Genomic DNA, 20750 nt, shown 5'->3' on the forward strand with positions numbered 1-20750 from the left:
CACATCACCCTATTGGCTCCTTCACATGCCCTCATTGCCTTCATGAATCATAGAGGCTTCCATCCTATTTATATTCCATTTATATGTAAATGTGGTCTGATCACCACAGCACATCACACAGGTCAGTGTCTGCTTTCCTGGCTGCTGCCATAATGCTTTTACTTGGCACCTAATCTGTGCCTCTTTATACTCTGTCCGCTAATTTATGCAACCTGTAACAATCACTCCCTTACTGCTCTTCTGATCCTGCCAAAATGTTTTTTCTTGCACTGGGAATAAAAATCACAACACAATGCAATCATTTAAAAAGAAAAGTACATGAAAACATGGTGTGCAGGAACAACCATAGGGAGCTGAAGTTTGGTGCTAGCAGCTGTATCCAATTACTTGCTCCCACTCTGGGGATTGTCATGTTATATTTTAATTGACTATCAAGGACTCATTTTCCTGCCCATGCTCAAGTGCTGGAAAGGAGCAACATGTATCCAAAGTGCATCAGAGGCTTGTACCTGTGGTAGGGCCACCAGAGTCAGTGCTTTCTGGCCACTAATGGAGATTAGTAATTAGAAAACTGTAAGCTAACTAAGTTAATGAGTATAAATTTCTCCTCTGTCTTTAATTCTTCAGTCAATGGGATCCCAGGGAAAGTTTAGCAGAGTTTTCCTTGGAGAAGAGAAGGCTAAAAGGAGGTTTGATAGAGGTATTCAAAATCATGAGAGGCCTGGACAGTGGAGACTGGGGGAAACTGTTCCCGCACATGAAAGGATCGAGGACGAGAGGCCACAGATTTAAAGTAATTTGCAAAGGAAGCAAAAGCGATAAGAGAAAAAACTTTTTCACCCAGCAAGGGGTTAAGATGCACTGCCTGAGAGGGTGGTGGAGACAGAGCCAACTGAAGCATTCAAAAGGGAACTAGACTATTATTTGAAAAGGAAGAATATGGAATATCATGGGGGGAAAGTGGGAGAATGACACTAAGTAAATTGCTCATTCGAGAACTGGTGCAGATACAATGGGCTAAATGACCTCCTTCTGTGCTGTAAAAATCCTGTGATTCCATTAGGCTTGCCTGCCTTGGCACATCTAGGAAACATTACTCCATGGGAAAAATAACGAGGCTGGATGTCAGGAATGACCTCACTTTGTATTGGTACCTTGAGCCTGTTTCTGTTACAGGTGTAAGCACAAAAGCAGAAAAGCCCCGAGGCTACATTGAAGGGGAGGAGATCTGGAAAAACAGCCTCCACCCTTCTTTTCTGATCTTTATAGCCAGGCAAATAAGTGTTTTCAAAGGACAAGGGTCTGGCAGATTGTTTTTTCTTGTTAACGTTAATAGCTGTATTATAGATAATGTGGGCTGCCTTCCAGTTACTGCAGGGTGAAAAAGCACCCTCACCAAGATACCTTAAACAAACTCAAAACAGCTATCAAATTTACTGAGCGTAGCCAGACTGTGCAACTCCTGTGTATTTGAATATGTATACTTTTTAAAATTAAGGATAATTCACTACAACTCCCATCAGATTTCTCATTTTATCTCCAACTCTTGAAAATTTCACAAGTGCATTGACAAGTATGCTCATATAAAGCCAGTTAATTGCAGTTGCATCAAGAGCATCTCAATAAAAAACCATTGAAGGAAATAAAGATTCTCACAGACAGCACACAGGCATGCTGGGGAACATTTCTTTGTGGAAAAATAAAAGTTTAACATAGCAACTGATTTTTTCAATATGATTTCTTTCAATAACAGCAGCTTGCACTGGTCTTGTAGAAACATGTCCCAACATACTTCATAGAGGTGTAATCAACCAAAAACTGATGTAGAAACAAAGAAGGAGATATTAAGAGCAATTACTAAGCTTGATCAAGGTTTTAAAGAAGGCCTTAAAAGGAGGAGAAAGGGGTGGATGGAGCAAAGCGATTTAAGGAGGGAATTCCAGAATGTAAAGCTTAGATGTCTAAAGGCACAGTCACCAACCATGGGTGAAAGAAAGAGGGTAGTGGGGATGGACAAGAGGACAAAGCCGGAGAATTGGAGATCTGTGTGTGTGGTGTGGGAATGGGGTTAGGTTGAGGCTGGAAGAAGTTATAAAGAGGGATGAAGAAAGCAAGGTCATAAAGTGGTGTAAAGATGAGAATCAAAATTTTGAATTGGAGATGTTGGGGGATTAGAAGCAGGTCAGCAGTGATAGATTAATACATTTTGGTGTGGAAGAGGATACAAGCAATACAGCAATGCATACGGTGAAGCTCAAAGGGTGAAAAGTGGGAGGCCAACCAGGAAAGCATTGGAATAAGTGTCCGGAGGAGACCAAGGGATGGGTAAGTTTAGGCTAAGGCAAGGGAAGAAGTAACCATATTGTAGAGTTTGAAGTAGGTGATCATTGTGATGGAGGGCATATGGAGCTGGAACCTCTGCTCGGGGCTGGAACCTCTGCTTGGGGTTGAAAGCTCTGCTCGGGGTTGGAAAATAACACAAGATTAGGAACAGTCTGTTTCAGAATGAGTGGCTGTGTGGGGTGGGGGGGTGGCATTGTTGATACAATGGACTAATTAGTTGCTAGGGGCTTCAGTATTTAACAGGAGGAAATAGCAACTTATCCACGACTGGATGTTGAATAAACAGTCTAAAAGCACAAAAGCGAAGATAAGATGTTAAAAGAGGTGGGGGCATCAGTGTACATGTGGAATCCGACAGCGGACCTGTAGACAACAGGCCAGATTTTCCCTTTTGAGGTGGGGATAGGGACACAGGCAATTTCTCAACTTTGTGGTCTTGCCTTCTAAGTGCCCACCCACTGTACTTTCCCCTCTCCAAATCAGGCAGACTGGAGTCAGGGCTACAGTTTCCCAAGGTGGGTGGAGGCAAAAACAAGGCAGAAACAAAGACAGAGGTGGCCAGTTAGAAGGCCCATCTCCATTTGCTGGGACATTGGCCCAGTTCTGTAGATGTGTGTGAGGCCCCTTAACCCTCAACACCCCCCCCGACCACGCTTTTCACCCACCCCTTATTCCCCATGCTGCCCCTCCTACATGACCCTCTACAATCCCTCCAAATCTGATGTACTTCTCCATATGTCGCCTTGGTCCCCTCACCCACTAACCCGCCGATGCTCATTCACCCAGTATCCACTATGTACAGAACCCTTGAGCCCAATAATAACATTGGGAAGTCTTTGAGATGCTGATTAAACTGTCAAGATAAACAAAGACTCATTCAAAAACTACTTCAAAGAATATAATCCGATTACGTGGTCATAAATCTGTCAAGATCTCACAGTCTCCTTGAAAGCTGGAGCACCAACCCCTGCTGGATTGAATCCATCGGTGGAATTTAATGCTCCCAGGGAGGCAAGTTCCGGGGAGTGTTAGGGGTGCTTTTGATGAGTGAAAGGGCTGAGAGTGGGAATCCCACCAGCTTCCCTGCCATCCCATCCAGGCAAATCGTTATTGGGCTTGGTTGCGGCCTTCAGGAGAGCGGAGGGGTGTGCTTCTTTAAAGGCCAGATTGAGGGACCTGGCATTGGAATGATGGCGCACTGAGGACCCCCGCCGGCCCTTTCCTCCATTTCCCCCTCATCCCTTTGCCCACGACCCCTGTCGTACCTTCACTTACCTTTCACCAGCAAACCCTGGTGAAAGTCCCAAGTGTATTGCGGGCAGCCTCCATTGCTGCTGGTGTTGTTGTCGGTAATGGAGAGCTGCCAGCCTCTGATTGGCCAGCAGTTCTCAGGTGGGATTTCTGCCCCCCTGGGCAAAGTGCAGCAATTAAATGTCCCCCGTGGAGCTTGGAGCCTGGGCAGCAGGGATCGCTTGCCAATTAGGGACTTCAGAAGGCTTTTCCATTTTCACAATGTTAGTCAGTTTAATGACCTTAAGAACAAACCCCAATTATTAATCACTATTAAAAACATATTTAATTATCATAGACCATTACTTTATGACATTGTGAAGTTGTCAACACCTTTTGAACTTAACCTGTCAAAAGGTTCCCAACTCCAAACTTGGGTTCCCCATGATTCACAACTCCCTTGAACTCCTTGCTGGACCACATCGCCTTCAAAAGCCAACTCAACTCCATGAAAATTGTGGGGAGTCTAAAATGCCCATCTCTGCAATGGAGCTGGCCAGGGCAAGAGTGCTGTGTGCTGGCTGGTGACCCACCCTCTTGCCAACACTGATCAAAATCATTAGCGGCAGAATGGGGGTGGGACCTCTGCTTCCGGGACTCACCGCTTTCACTTCCGCCGGCCTGACGTGGCTTTGCTGGAAAACCTGGCTCAATGTCACCACACAGCGTGGAGATGATGGAGAAAGAGAAGGGCGCCAAGGATAGACCTTTAGGGGACTCCAAATGTAATAGACAAACACTAACTAAACACACCTGTAACTGTAACTCTCAAACATCATCAGTTCAATAAAAATCTTCTACCTCAAGTTTGTGTATAATTAATGGTGCAAGAAAGTAACATCTGATGGATTAGTCCTGACAGGTTCCTGTCCTGTCCTCCAAATGAACTGATTGATAGATAGTGACAACTTTCACTTCCAGTGCAAAAGGCTGAGTTTCTTGTGAAACAGTAACAAGCTGTCCCATGGGATGAAATGCTGTCAGCTTAAAACAATCCCTCTTTTCTTACTGTGCACATATTTAGTATCCTGTACCTTATCTCAGCATGCCAGCCCATGTGCTTAGTGAATGTCTTTCATTTCATCAACTTACTCCAGGAATCCTATTATACAAGGCTAGAACTGGTTCTGAATAAATAACTATTCATTGAATCCTCTAAGAGTGGTAAGTAAAACTAAGAGGAATACTTGCGGCCAACAAACTCAATCTTTCGTTTGAATAAAGCAGGTTACCTCCCTATTAAAAGGTACCTCTATTTTTGTATTAGGTCTTCCACCTTATTCCTTGTCAGCCTCCCAAAGCCCTTGGATATGGCAGATTTGGAGTTGGCCACGTACCTCTGAAGTAGCTTTACTGATTTCAGTAGGAACCCAGGGACAAATGTAGAGTGATCTCTCAAAAGGTGAATTGGATCATTTTTGATGGAGAATGTGACTGTGGAGTAAAAAATATGAAATGTATTATTGTGGTTTTGTTTTATCTTTGGGACAAGCCAGATGAACTGCTGTTCATTCTTTTTAATCCTGTATATTCGCAAGTTCCTATGTACCTGACTGCAGGAAAACGACCTCGTGAGTACACATTCTGTGCTATGCGAGAGCTCCAGGACACTTTCCGTATCTAGGATAACCATATGTGCAGGAAGTGCCGAGCTGGGTTTCAGAGCTTGAACAACAGCTGGCGTCACTGTGGAACATCTGTGAGGTTGAGAGCTTTGTGTATAACACATTTATGGATGTCACTGACCCACAGTTTAAAAGTATGCAGGGAGAGAGGGAATGAGTGACTACCAGGCAGTCAAGAAGAAACAGGCAGGTGGTGCAGGAGTCTCCTAAGTGCATCTAACTTTACAACCAGTGTTCAGCTCTGAATGCTAATGAAAGTGGAAGTTCATGGGGAGTGCAGCCATAGCCGAGTCCTTGGTACCACAGTTGGCTCAGCTGTATAGGAGCCAGGAAGAAGTCTGGAAGGGCAATAGTGATAGGAGATCGACAGTTAGGGGAACAGACAGGTGTTTTTGCAGCCGCAGGTGTAAATCCAGGATGGTATGTTGCAATCCTGGTGTCAGGGTCAAGGATGTCACTAGGGCTCCCTGAGGGGGGAGGGTGCAGAGCCAGTAGTCATGGTCCATATCAGTACCAATGACATAGGCAGAAAGAGAGATGTGATCTTACACTCAGAATTCAGGGAGCTAGGCAAGAAATTAGCAAATAGACTTCAAAATATTAACCTTCGGATTACTCCTGGTACCACACGAGTGAGTATAGAGATAGGAGGATAAAGCAGGGGAATGTGTGACTGAAAAAATGGTGCTGAAGGGAGGGCCTTGGATTCCTGGGACATTGGAACCAGTTCTAAACAGAGCCAGGACCAAAATCTACTTGCAGGGCAATTTGCTAGTGCTATTGGGGAGGGTTAAGCTAACTTGGCAGGGGTGTGGAAACCAATAGGTAAAGCAGAGAGGAATACCAAGATGCACATAATACTGGGAAAGGCAGATAGCACTACAGTAGGAAACAGGCAGTTATTAACAGGGTTCAGAGTAAAGAAAGAAGTAATAAAGAGCAGGATTAGCCAGTCCTGCTGGCAGTTGGGAGGGGGCGATGGTGAGGACAATTCAGCGTGAGGGGCAGAAATTGGTTTCACGCTGGTGTGAAATCACGGCAGGATCATCTAATGATATCCACCATGGCAGAACATGAATCCCACTGCAGGCCAACGTCAACCCGATTTGCATCCTGGTAGTGGGATGCAAAGTAAGGACGAACCGGAATCGTCCTCCCATGCCTGCTTTGCCATTCCATTGGCGGGAAAACACACCAACCCAGAACACGTCTGGACAGATGTGACTTGCAGAAGTCGGGACTTACTGTTAGGGCCTTGCTCAGATCGCGGACACCCGAGGAGATGATCCTGGAGCCCTACAGCTACCTGATGCTGGAGGAACACGTGTATCGCATGCTGGGACATGGACATGGTTCTGCTGTGAAGCAGCTCTCAGAAGGTGGGAGGTCTCCATTGATGCTTTGGGTCTGCTTTGAAACATCATGATCTTGGCCATGGGCTACGGATGATCGACGAGAGGGGTGCGGGAGAGGAACGTTTAGGGAGAGGAAGGTGTACCATGGGGTGGTAGGAGAGGTATATCTAGGTGTGACTGAGTGGGGAAGGTGTATCTTAGAACCATAGAAAAGTTACGATGCGGAAAGAAACCATTCAGCCCATCATGTCTATGCTGGCTAGAAAAAGATGAAAAAGTAACTGGTCACTTATTTTAATCCCATTTTCCGGCACCTGGTCCATAGCCTTGCAGGTTACAGTGCTTCAGATGCAGATCCAAGTACCTTTTAAATGAGTTGAGCATCTCAGCCTCAACCACTGATTTAGGCAGTAAATTCCAGATGCCCACCACGCTCTGCGTGAAGAGGTTTTTCCTCACGTCCCCTCTAATCCTTTTACCAATCACCTTAAATCTATGCCGCCTGGTAATTGACCTGTCAGCTCGGGGAAATAAGTCTTTCCTGTCTACCCTATCTAGGCCTCTCATAATTTTGTACACCTCAATTAGGTCACCCCTCAGCCTCCTCTGTTCTAAGGAAAACAACCCTAGCCAATCCAATCTCTCCTCATAGCTGTAATTTTCCAGCCTTGGCAACATTCTTGTAAATCTCCTCTGCATTCTCTCCAGAGCAATTATGTCTTTCCTGTAATGTGGTGACCAGAACTGTACATAAAATTCCAGCTGCGGCCTAACCAGCATTTTATACAGTTCCATCATTACAAGCCTGCTTTTGTATTCAATGCCTTGTCCAATAAAGGAAAGCATTCCATATGCTTTCTTTACCACCTTATCCATTGTCCTGCCACCTTCAGGGACCTGTGGATATGCACTGCATATATCTCACTTCCTCAACCTCTCTCAATATCCTCCCATTTATTGAGTATTCCCTTGTTTTGTTCGCCCTCCCCAGATGAATTACCTCACACTTTTCCATTTTGAATTCCATTTGCTACTGTTCTGCTCACTCAGCCAAACCATTGATATTATCCTATACTACAGCTATCCTCTTCACTATCAACTATCTGGCCAATTTTTGTGTCATCTGCAAATTTCTCAATCATACCTCCCACATTGTGTCCAAATCATTAATATATACAACAAACAGCAAAGGCCCCAGTACTGAACCCTGTGGAATGCCAATGGAAACCCTTTTCCATTTGCAAAAACATCCATTGACTGTTACCCTTTGTTTCCTGTCACTGAGCCAATTTTGGATCCAACTTGCCACCTTCTCCTGTATCCTATGGGATCTCACTTTTCTGACCAGTCTGTCATGTGGGACCTTGTCAAATGCCTTACTAAAATCCATGTAGACAACATCCACTACACTGCCCTCATCAATCCTCCTTGTTACTTCCCTAAAAAATTCTATTATGTTAGTAAGACACAATCTTCCCCTAATAAAACCATATTGACTGTCCCTTGTCAATCCGCGCCTTCCTAAGTGACAGTTTATTCTGTCTCCCAGAATTGATTCCAATAGTTTGCCTACCACTGAAGTCAGACTGACCAGTCTATAATTTTCTGGCCTAGCACCCTTTTTAAATATTGGTACAATATTTGCAGACTTCCAATCCTCTGGTACCTCGTCTGTATCTAGTGAGAATTGGAAAATGATCTTCAGAGCATCTGCTATTTCCTCCCTGGCTTCCATTAACAGCCGGGGATACAATCCATTCGGCCCTGGTGACTTATCCACCTTCAAGGATGTCAGTCGCTCCAGTACTTACTCTCTCACTATGCTTATTATATCTAATGTTTCACACTCCCCCTCATTGACTAGAATGTCTGCATCATCCCTCCCCTTAGTAAAGACAGAGACTAAATACTCATCTTCAGCATCAATGCACAAGTTACCATGTACATCTGTGATAAGCCCTACCCTTTCCTTAGCTATTCTCTTGCTCTTAATATATTGGTAAAAACATTTTTGGGTTTTCTTCGATTTTACCTGCCAATATTTTTTCATATCCTTTCTTTGCTTTCCTAATTTCCATTTTTACTTCACCCCTGTACTTTCTATATTCCTGTATGATTTCTACAGTATTAAGTCTTTTGTGGCTGACATAATTTCTTTTTCTGCTTTATCTTGGCCTTGTATACTTCTGGATAACCAGGGGGCTCTAGATTTGGCAGTACCACCCTTTTTTATGGGGACAGGTCTACACTGTGCCAGTAGAATCTCACTTTTGAATGCCTCCCACTGATTTGACACTATTTTTCCTTCTAATAGCGGTATCCAGTCCACTCTCGCCAGCTCACCTCTGAGCTTCGTAAAATTTGTTTACCACCAATTTAGAACTTTTACTCCTGTTCTATCTTTGTCCTTTTCCATAATGATGCTAAATCTAACTGCATTATGGTCACCGCCTCCAAAATAATCCCCCACTGCTACTTCATCCACTTGCCCAGCTTCATTTCCTAAAACTAAATCTAGAATTGCACCCCCTCAGGCATTGTTGGGCTTGTTACGTGCTGGCTGAAGAAATTCTCTTGAATGCAGTTCAAGAATTTTGCACCCTTGTGCCCTTCACATTGTTCGTATCCAAATCGACATTAGGGTAGTTGAAGTCTCCAACGGTTACTGCCCTATTGTTTTTACACTCAGAAATCTGCCTACATATTTGCTCCTCTAACTCCCTCCCACTATTTGAGGATCTATAGTACACTTCTAGTAGCATGGATGCCCCTTTTTCATTTCTGAGCTCAGCCCAAATGGCTTCACTTCTTGCCTGAAGTGACCTTGTGCTGCATGTCGTCATCTGCTTGGCTTGCTGTGTAATGTCCTTGCATGTCTAGCAGGATGAAGTTCTTTGCATCTCTCACAGTAACTAATGTATTATCCTATAAGAGGCCATGGGATGTTGGCACACTTACAGAAAGTTTCTTGTGAGTCATTTCAACAACATGGCCAGTTTCAATGTGGGCTTGACGCACGATATCTAGGACTGCTTCCTCGGTAGCCGTGTATTTCCCATTGTTCTTGGTAACCTTGTCCACACCACCTAGAGATCTAAGCGCGAAAGTTTTCAGGATGTGATATTCATCTCTTGGGGGTTTCTGTCCAGTTTTCCCATGCTTGAAGACAGCAATAACCTTCTATTCATATTCAGCAGACCACAAAACAGCACAGCTCTCAATACAGTCATCCATCTTCAGTGTTTGCAGGGGTTATGCTAGTTAGTATAGATATCTATGTTTTCTACTGGTTCTACAAGAGGTGTGAATGCCATCACATTTTCATCTGGGTACAACAAAGGAAAGATGAGCTTGTCACCAATGAACTGTTAAGTGTTACTTGCCATATGAGCCTTTGAAGTCAACACCAAGTTGTTTTCACTTCCAGCATGGATTTCCACACCTTCCATCACCTGCTGTGTGAACCATTGAAGTCAAACAGGCAGATGTGAACCAGTCCTTTTGAAACTTATATTAAATTTTACACCTTCCACCAGCCACTGTGCATTTGTGGACAAACTTGCTTTCCCAAATTTAAAGTGTTCATGCTGTTATTGAGCAGCTTAGTACATGATATTAAGCCTGTTCACTAAAACAGGCTTGAGCAACAACTCCACGAATAAGATTTTAAAACTCGTACGTAGCACTGGCCATTTCATGGGCCAGGATTTTCCGGTGATCGGGCAGGCTCAGCGGACGGGCCTGGGAGTGGCCAGGATGTCGACTGCAGTCCATGATCAGGCTGCAACCTCGATTTCACGCTGGCTGACCAGTTAACGGCCAGCCAGCATGAGTCGCGCACTGCAGCACTCAGTTCTGCTGGGGTGGGGGGTGGAAGGAACGCAAGCACAGAATTGTGTGCACGCGTAGGGGTGCGCGCCTTAAAAGTTCCTTGAGGCACAGAGCTGCCTCAGAGAGCTGAAGAATTTTGAAAATAAAAAATAAAGTTAAAAATGTTAATAATATGTCCCCTCATGTGACTGTCACATTAACAGGGACATGTTAGAAATTAATTTGAAAATGTTTCTGTTTGATCAAAACCCCATAAGGTTGGACAGGCAGCAAAAAAATTCATTTAATTAGATTTTTAATGGCCTTAATAGGCCTGTTAGTTGTCAGTAGGAATGCTGCTGACTTCCACACCCGCCCGCCAACCAAAATATAGTGTGAGCGCGCGATGACATCAGAATGCTCACCCGACTTCATCACGCATCTTTTTACGCTTGTTCGGGTTGGGCGCACCCCTGCCTAATGAGTGCAATATTCTGCTCATGAAATGAGCAGTCAAACTGTCTATTTTATGATCCGGGCAATGGGTTTGCCTAGTTCATGAAATGGGTTCTACCAGTGCCAAGTTCATGAAATGGGCAGTTTCACAAATTGGGTGTAACACTAGCAACTACAAGCCAGTTAGTTTAAATTTGGTGGTAGGGGAGCTTCTACAAACAATAATTTGGGACAAAATTATTAGTGCTTGGGCAAATACAGGTTAATTAATAAAAGCCAGCATGTATTTGTTAAGGACATATGATGTTTAACTAACTTGCTTAAGCTTTTTTAAGAGGTAACAGAGCGGGTTATTAAGGGTAATGCTGGTGATGTGGTGAGCATGGACTTCCAAAAAGGCATTCGCTAAAGTTCCTCAGAACAGACTTGTGAGCAAAATTAGAACACATGGAATAAAATGGACAGTAGCAGCATGGATACAAAATTGGCTGAGTTACAAGAAATAGAGAGTAGTGGTTAATGGATGTTATTTGGACTGGAGGAAGGTTTATGGTGGAGTTCCCCAGGAGCCAATGTTAGGATCCCATCTTCCTGAGATACTCTGGACCTTGGTGTATAGGGCACAATTTCAAAATTTGTGGACGGTACAAAAGTATTGTGAACTATGCACTGGATAGTGGGGAACTTCATAAGAACATTGGTTGGTGGAATGGATGGACAAATGGCAGATGACACTTAACGTGAAGTGATTCATTTTGGTAGGAAGAATGTGGAGACACAATATGAAATAAAGGGTGCAATTCTGAAGAGGGTGTAGGAGCAGAGGGGCCTTGGGGTATATGTGAATAAATCGTTAAAGATGGCAGGACATGTTAAGAGAGCAGTTAATAAAGCATACAGCATCTCAGGCTTTATTAATAGGGGCATATGATACAAAAGCAAGGAAGCCACATTAAACTTGTATACTTGTAAATTGGTTCGAACTCAACTGGAGTACTGTGCTCAGCTCTGGGCACCCCACGTTAGGAAGGATGTGAAGGCTTAGAAAGAGTTCAAAGAAATAGTCATGAGAATGGTTTAAGGGATGAGTAACTTCAGTTGTCTGATAGGTTGGAGAAAATGGTACTGTTTTCCTTGGAGAAGAGAGGGTTGAGGGGAGATTTGATAGTCGTATTCAAAATCATGAGGGGTCTGGACAGAATACATAGGGAGAAAATGCTCCCATAGGTGGAAGGGTTTATAGCCAGAGGGCATAGATTTAAGTTAAGTGGCTGAAGAAGCAACGGTGACATGGGAAAATATTTTTCATGCAGCAAGTGGTTATGATCTGGAATGCACTGCCTGAGAGTGCGATAAAGGTAGGCTCAATCGAGGCTTTCAATACAGAATTGGATTATTATCTGAAAAGGAAGAATGTACAGCGCTACAGGGAGAAGGCAGGGGAATGATACAAGATGATTTGCTTCTTCAGAGAGACAGAACAGACATGATGGTCCAAATGGCCTCTTCTGTGCTGTAACCAATCTGTGATTCTATGATAAACGGCTTCAATAAAGTGATTCAATTTCATAACTTCTGAAATACTACAATGGATTTTGAATAACCAATTGATAGCAAATATTGCAAGGATTGATTCTTCATGCAGCCTGAATTGAAACAAGTTTAAGCATCATTCCACCCACCATTCCCTCCCACCCCCACCCCAAATAGACTAGATTGATCATGGAGTCATTTGCCGATTGATTCAACCTAATAATAAGACAATTAACCACTGCCTATGCAAATTGAATAAAGTAATTAATTGTTGATTGAATTGAATGACCAAAGCCTCTTCCCAGAATTCTCCTGCTGACCTAATGGGTTAAACTTGTCTGGTGACCATAAGTTTCCAGGTTTGATTTGCATCCTGTGCTGAGTTAGTTTGTGTTATTGAGGGCAACAATAGGGAAGATGTAATTGGCCTGAGGGCTCCCAGAAGTTGGAGAAAATCTGCCAGGGTTTTCACTCTAGTTCACTATCCAACCAGATGAGTTATGGATGTTGAATTAGGACAGGAACATCCTCAGCTTTGATGGCTTCATTAGTTGAATAGCAAAGTGACACCACAGTTTGTACACTTGGGGAGGGTTGCCCATCGTACTGTACTCCAACTGGAGTCACCAACTTTAATGGAAGACATGGGAAAAGATATTAAGCAAATTAAAAAACCTCATTTGAATGATGGTGCTTCGAACATTGCAGTATTTCCTTTCTACTATAAAGTATCTACCTAGATTGGCTGGAGAGTACAACACACAACATCATAAAATAAAATGGCACATCTAGCATGCATTTCTTGTGATCACACTTGTCCATCTTTTGAAATGTCATACCAAATTTGTGTGTGACACTTCTATAAAATAAATATCTATGAACAGAGAATGTCAGAATCAGAATATCTGAAGTCAGAATTAACTTTACCAATTCACTTAAAAAAAACCAAGTCAGGGATCTAGTCTGGAATATGAATTAAGATCCCAAATTCACACAACTAGTGTTTATTTATCAACAATTCAATGTGGTGCATTAGCAAGGACATGGCTCCAATTAACTATAGAATAGTTAATTGTGCATTACATGACATAACATTTGTGTCCTTATAAAATCACATATCATCCAACCTAAGTGTTCCAACTTATTGTGAGCCATGTAGCATGAAATTTGTAACTCTCATAATAATCTTGGTCACAAAATTCCAGTGGAAGGGCTGAAATTGGATGGATCAGCCACAGTGGTAATCAGAATTTGGGGAGGAACCTAGATCTGCCAAGTTTCTGTTCTGTGCATCCAAAAATCCAACTTCTTGTTAAGAGGAGCAGGTGAGTCTTCCATCATCCCTCCCCAAGTTCAATGGATGCAATTCCAAAAGCTCTTGTCATTACATATATGATTGAATGTCTTCTTTACCAGAGTCATAGTTTACAAATAACAGGTAAATTCAAACCTCTATGCAAGTCTCCTGTGGAGTTTTTTTTTTGTTCACATGCAGCTCAAGTGTCTAATAATTTTTTGTGCTTATTTCTTTATTTAGTCATAACTCTTCTCATTACAGGTTTGTACAACTCCATTGATAGTTGGATGATTGTTCCCAACATCAAGCAAAACCATTACACTGTGCATGGACTACAGTCTGGGACCAGATATATCTTTATTGTGAAGGCAATTAACCAGGCTGGCAGTCGCATCAGTGAACCGGCTAGACTGAAGACTAATAGTAAGTACTCCCTTATGATTTCTTAGCCATGTTGTTTACTCAAGACTGCACTGTTAATTAACTAGATAGAAATCATTGGTTGGCCTCATCCTTGCCGTTGACAATTAACAAACTTCAGGCCAGAATCATCCTTTTAGTTAACAAATGAATAAATCTTATTCTGATCTCATCCTCTTAGCAATGGGAAATCCTTGCCTTGTTGTTACCCTCTTGGTTAACATAAGCAATAATTGGGTTTTGCTAAGAAAAACAGTACATAACTGAAGCATTTACAGTTCCATTTCAGTTAGCTAATCTCAGCTAGATGAGCAGGAGGCATGTTAAAATTGGCACTAAGAACCCCTTGGCTAGAGAGAGGAAAAGTAGCTATAGTTTCTCCTCCTGTTGGCTATTCAGTAATTTTTGGCAGAAAGTGTTTGCATAGATGATAATTGAGCTAGGATTAGGCATGCAATCAGCCTCCAGGGCCTAGCAAAAGTCATTTTGTAAGGCTTACTTGTTATCACTGTATACCATGTATAGTCTGAATGGAATGTATAATGATGTGTTGTAGCAATATAATAATAAAAAAATGATTTAATTTCCTCTGGTGGTGCATTGGTTACCATGTTTGAGTTATATTCCTTTGTGTGCTGTTTAAATGCAATTAACAGATCTATTGCATTACAATTACACACAAAGGGATTTTGCATTAATACAATAACCATGTGCAACTAGGAGGAAATGAAAACTCTCACCAGACTTTTCCCATCAGGACCCTTTTAAGGAGCATTCAAAAGGAATGTGAACTTTTAGTGTTAGTTTTTATGTTTATTTATCTTAAAAGTCTCCTTCACATAGTAAATTTAATGAAGTAATCAAAGGCTTGATGTTTTTATTCAGGAACTGCTTTGGTACTGTTCATAATGTGGGGTCAAATTTCAGAACATTGAGTCACAGAATAGTACAGCACAGGAGGCCATTCATACATAAAACATAATAGAGAAGTGGTTGAGACCTGGCAATGCGAGGGAGATGGATTTATGCACTCAATTCAAATGAGACATCACTGAAACATTTTTCAACTTTGTACTGATATTGGTTGTTGTTTAAAGCAAAAATATTCAAAAAATAGAAATGAAGTAAAAATTCTGCTTCTGTTCTTTTTCCTTCTTTCTCTCTTTTCTTGAAAAAGTCAACTCAATTTCACAAGTTAGCAGCGCAATGGTAACTCATCCTATTCTTTATGTGCAAGTATCCGCCAGCTGTTCAATCTTGAGGAGGTGACATTGTCAATATCAATTCTGTAATCACCTAATGGTTAGATGTCATTCCAAAGAGAACTTGATAAATATCAGAAGCAGGAATTAGGGCTGATTTTACTCTTTAGCCAGGCTATGGAGGCCAATCTCGATTGTTGTTACAATAAAATAGTAAGTAGTACAGCTCAAAACGAGGATCAAACCTTGGACCTTTTAACTGTATGATTATGTATTACACTGGGACGTGCTTTTAACTACATGGCTGTCCAGTTCAACCGGCTGTTTAAATATTCAGTAACTCCATCTTAAAAAAAATTGGTTCTGAGTCCGGGAATGTGCCAGGTTTAATCCCTGGTCTATGCCGAGTTAAATGATCTCAGTCAGGATGGTGTAGTTAAACTCCATGTACACTCACTTGGAGAGTGTAAAAATCAGGCTAGAGTCCTGCTTCTAATGAATCTCCAATTTGTGGGCCTTTGAAAGATAAAATTTGTATCTCGAGAGTGCCTTTCACCACCAAAGAAGAACGCAAAGTGCTTCATGGCCAATGAAGTACTTTTGAAATGTAGTCACTGTTGTGAAGGTAGGGCTGTTTTAGCTGTGATGCTCTTTGCATTCAAATAAAATGGGGAGGTGGTGGTGTAGTGGTATTGTTGGTGGACTGGTAATCCAGAGACCCAGAGCAATGCTCTGGGGACTTGGGTTTGAATCAGGCCACGGCAGATGATGGAATTTGAATTCAGTAAAATACCTGGAATTTAAAGTCTAATAATGACCATGAAACCATTGTCAACTGTTGCAAAAACCCATCTGGTTCACTAACGTCCTTTAGGGAAGGAAATCTGCCATCCATACCTGGTCTATATGTGACTCTAGACCCACAGCAATGTGGTTGGCTCTGAACAAGGGCAGTTAGGGATGGGCAATAAATGTTGGCCTAGACAGTGATGTCCACCATCCCATGAATGAATAAAAAAATAAATAAATCACCTGATGACACTCAATGCATAGGATAACATATGAGGAACAGCACTGAGCCAACACCTATGGATCCACAGATGCTCACTGCATTGCTGAGGGAGTGCTATATTACCCTTTTTCCTTTGATTAAACAAACAGAGACCATGGTTGCTCGCCCACTTGCATGTAAAAGATGCATTGGCAGTGTTTGAAGAACAGAGTAAGGAATTAGGGGAATCCCATGATGTACTGACCAACACCTACCACTAACGATTATCTGATCATGTATTTCGTTGCAATTTTTGAGACCTTGCTGGGTTGAAATTAGCTCCTGTGCTTTACCGACATTACAATAGTGATTATATTTCAAAATCTGCTCTATTGCTTGCAGAGTGCTTTGGGAGATGTTTTATAAATGCCAGTTCCATCTTTACTTGAAAAAAATGGGGTGGAAAATATCTGTATATAATGCAAGGATTGTACCTTTTCTAAAATTATTTACCAGTGTCCCAGAATAGTGTATGAGTCAGGGATTCAGCACAGTAAGAGTGAATCAGGCAGATTTGGTCCATTGAAATTGTGGGCTGAATTTTCCAGGTCCTGGGGTGGTAGGCTTTGAGGTGGGTTGGGGGTGGTGGGTGGGGGTTCCAGGCTAGCGAAGACCTGAGTCAGGACAGCTCACCAATGGATTTCTGCCATCAGGGAAGTTTCCTAATGACCGACTGGGATGAATATCGGCTGCCGATACCACGGAGGTGGGCAGCTAAATTAAATAATGAAGGTCCCGACAAAGTGGCAATTTAGAGAGCCCAGTGGCATTTTGCCAGTGGACGGGGTAGTCCTCCACCAAATGAGGAAGCTTCAACCTCAATGGATGTGGCCTCCCTGCAGCAGGCTGGCAGGGCCATTGGATCCGGAGACTCCATCCCCCAAAAAGGGGGCCTCCACCGCCCCCCATCGACCAAACACTGTTGTCAGAGGGATTTCCCCTCATCTGCCTGCTTGGTCCATCTGTATTTGATTTTAAATTGATACCTCTGAGGGCACCTCCAGTTTTAGGCCTTGAGGTCTCCTGACTGCCTCAGTAGCGCCCACCTCTCCTGGTGTGATTGCCAGGGCTCTAGAGCTGGCAGCCCTGTGTTTGAGCCGGCTACAGCATTGGGAGTGTGCTGTCGTTCTTAATTTGATGGTGAGCAGGGCCAATTAGGCCTGTACCCCAGCAAGTCCAGGCTCAGCACTCATTGTCCTGAAGCCCATTGGAAAATCTTGTCCTGTGTACCTGAATCAGGTTTCTATTTGAATCAAAAGCACATCTATTTGGAGCTGGAACAAAATATCAACGTGACATCAAATGATCAGATATCTTGACAGGTTAATCTCAGGGAGAACACCAACAATCAATGTAGTTATGACAGGAGCTTTGTTGCCTAGCTGAGAAGGTATCACACACTGAAGGATTAGAATTGCCGAATCCCTTCCAATATTGATGTAGTCATGTTCATGTGAAGGAATCTAACTTACTACTTATTTTCAAGTACATGTATATTGGGGAACTGTTGCTATGGAGGCTGTTTGTATTATGCATTCTATTTTGTTTATTATCACAAGTTGGAGTAGACAGCACCATTCTCAAAGGAGAGCTGACTGAATTGCCAAAATCATAAAAATTAAACTGTTTAAAATTACAATCATGACTTCAATTTGCTGGCTGCTACTTTATTCCAATGTTGGGCATAGTATCTATCTAATAGTAACGTAAATGCAACATTGCTGGCCCATGCAGGACACACCTCTGACCTGAAAAAGTAGCCTCCAATGTTATGTTACAAGTGTTTTTTTTTAATCCAGTATGACAGAGAAGCATCATCTGCTGAACTGTGTCTCTGTGATATTGGGGTCAATATTATTGTTTTATGCTAGCACTGGAGTCTAAGGGCAGAATATTACGCAGAGATCATTGCCAGTATGAGGATTTGCAGGTCTAAGCGCAACCCCAGGAACCCCTGATTCTGTTCCTGGAGCTGCCTCTCCATGAGGGTTGCCACTCTCTCAATGGAGGAGGCAGTGCGCTCGGCCATGAGGGTCAACACAGTGCTCAACCTCCGCATGGACCTCTTCACAACAGAGGCCATGGCACGCATACCTTAATAGATCTCTGCCAGATCCTCCCGCACATCCCGCTGGACATCCAGCATCTGCCACCCAATGGATGACTCCAGAGGCTCATCTTCTGCCTTCAACCCAGCATCATCCTGGTCTCCAACAGCTCGCTGATTGCCGGCACCCTGGGCACTCTCTGCCTCCGCCTGCACCTCAAGCGAATGTGAATGCTCTCACCAATGTGCACTGACAATGTAGCCAATGAGCTAATGCCCACTGAGATGCTGGTCTCTGTGCTGGTCCCTGGTTCAGAGAGCAGGTGTGACGCAGGTGCAGATGAAGCCTGGTGACCCTCAGGGCTGGCCCTTCGGGGTCCTGCGATTGAGTGTGTGCTGTCAAATCTAAGTGACAACAAGGACTTCACAATGTCACTGTGCATGCCAGGCACCCTGCTGAGTCAATGGAAATCTGCATTGTCGTGCCATTGTCTTTCAATGATCAATGGGGACTCTAGGTTTGAGGCTGCCATCAATGAAGAGACTACACTAGAATGGTTGCACAATCCAAAACTGTATGTGCACTGTGTTTTTACCTTTGCCTGACACCCCAGCCTCTCCACGCCCAGTTGCACAGAGAGCATGCCAGTTCTCCAGCTCATGGGCATCTTGCTCGAACCTGGTCAGCAGCAGCAGGTTGGGCAGGCCTCTACCTGTATGTGACCTCTCTTATTGGTTATAGCTTGTCTTCTCCTGAAAGGACAGAAGAGCATTGATTAGTCCACTCTGTACCTGCAGCGCCATTGCAGCCTGGCCAACTCCACCTGAGGAACACTTTGCAGGGCACATCCGAGTCATGGCCCTCAAGCCGCAAGGCACTCAGTCCAAGCAGCCAGAGCTCACCCCCTTGGCCAGCTCTCAGACTCTAGCACCCCTGAGCTCCACAGGGTGACAGCCAGCCCTTAACACTTCACCACACTGATCCATGCCAACATGGTACTCACCCTTCCTGAGCGCAGCAGGTCATTGAACCTTTTGTGGCTCTGAACCTATGCGTGCCGCACAAAATCATGGCTGCTGACCTGCGCTGCCACCTCCTCCCAGTCTCTCTTCATCAGGTGTGGTGGCCTCCTCCTTCTGTCTGTTGGTACAAGGGTGTCCCTCCTGGCAGTCAACTCCTCCAGGAGCATGGCAGGGCACTCGTCCGAAAAGCGGGAGGCCAAGTGCCCACCCAACTTGCCTTCCCGCCTGGTGTCTCCAACCATTGCCGAGGCTATAGGTACCGTCTCCGCACCGCAGACTGTATGCTTCTTCACTGGCAGTCTTCAAGGTGCTGCCATTGCCAGTTTTAAACTGCCTGCCGGGTTGCCAATGAACCCAGTACACAACACGCCCCCACCCGCATCTGGCCCCTCCCGACCATTGGGAAGCCGCGTTTCACGCTGGGAAGGCCTTAATTGGCCAGCCAGTGTGAAATCACGGTCGTGGGCCGATCATGGGCGGCAGCCCATTTCCTGGCCTATCCAGGGCCTGCCAATCATACCCATCCGCCGATCTGAAAATTCTGTCCTAGGTCTCTGCTAGTGTCAACTCTATTGAACTGCAACCAAGTCAACAACAAAACAGAGCCAACTGTCTGGCATTAACAGCATATGGTGTGCTACATGGCTCATTAAATAAACTGTCATTGACAGTTTGTTGGTACATATGGTATACCCAATAATCTGGCATTGATAGGTCTTGGATTTACAAGGATGTATACCCCATAGCCTGGCATTGGTAGAAAGTTTCTAACACATCATATCCATTGACAGTAATAGAAACAGAAAAGCTGGAAATATTCAGCAGGTCAGGCAGCATCTGGAGAGGGAAGCAGAGTTAACGTTTCCAGTCAGTGACCTTTCATCATATTTCCTGCACTTTCTATTTTTAGTTCAGATATCCAGCAGCTGCAGTATTTCGCTTTTATGGCCATTGACAGTTTTTTTGTATCAAATTACATACCCTGGGGTGAATCATATATCAGGGACAAGGTCCCTGCCCCCCCCGGCTTAGAAGTTGGAGGCAAGCCTACCTATGCTTGGCTGGCTGAACCTCCAGCCACTTAACAGCCACTGGGGTTTCACCAGGGCCAGGCTGGAGGGCTGGGATCATCGGAAAGTGGGTGGAGAAAGCTGGTGAGGGAGAATGACCTTGGGATGAGGGGGAGGGGCCTGCCCTGGGCACAGGGAGCCTGAAAAGGAGGCGTTTCCACCTTGCCCAGCCACCAGTCTGCCAGTTTTCACCTGGCAAGCTGGGCACTTGGCTCCAGCCTCTCCCAC

The 20750-nt window shown here is 43.9% G+C and overlaps 1 protein-coding gene across 3 annotated transcripts in view; it reads left to right on the forward strand.

Moving 5' to 3' along the window:
* The window catches only part of mid2 (midline 2), a 277586-nt gene that overhangs the window by 249769 nt on the left and 7067 nt on the right, over positions 1–20750 (forward strand). For all 3 annotated transcript variants that reach the window (XM_041195865.1, XM_041195864.1, XM_041195866.1), the window contains exon 8: positions 13971–14132. In XM_041195865.1, coding sequence (XP_041051799.1) covers positions 13971–14132 — 162 coding nt within the window. The remainder of the gene's footprint in view (positions 1–13970; positions 14133–20750) is intronic.

The sequence above is a fragment of the Carcharodon carcharias genome, chromosome 9 (genome assembly GCF_017639515.1).
Source record: "Carcharodon carcharias isolate sCarCar2 chromosome 9, sCarCar2.pri, whole genome shotgun sequence".
Lineage (NCBI taxonomy): Eukaryota > Metazoa > Chordata > Chondrichthyes > Lamniformes > Lamnidae > Carcharodon > Carcharodon carcharias.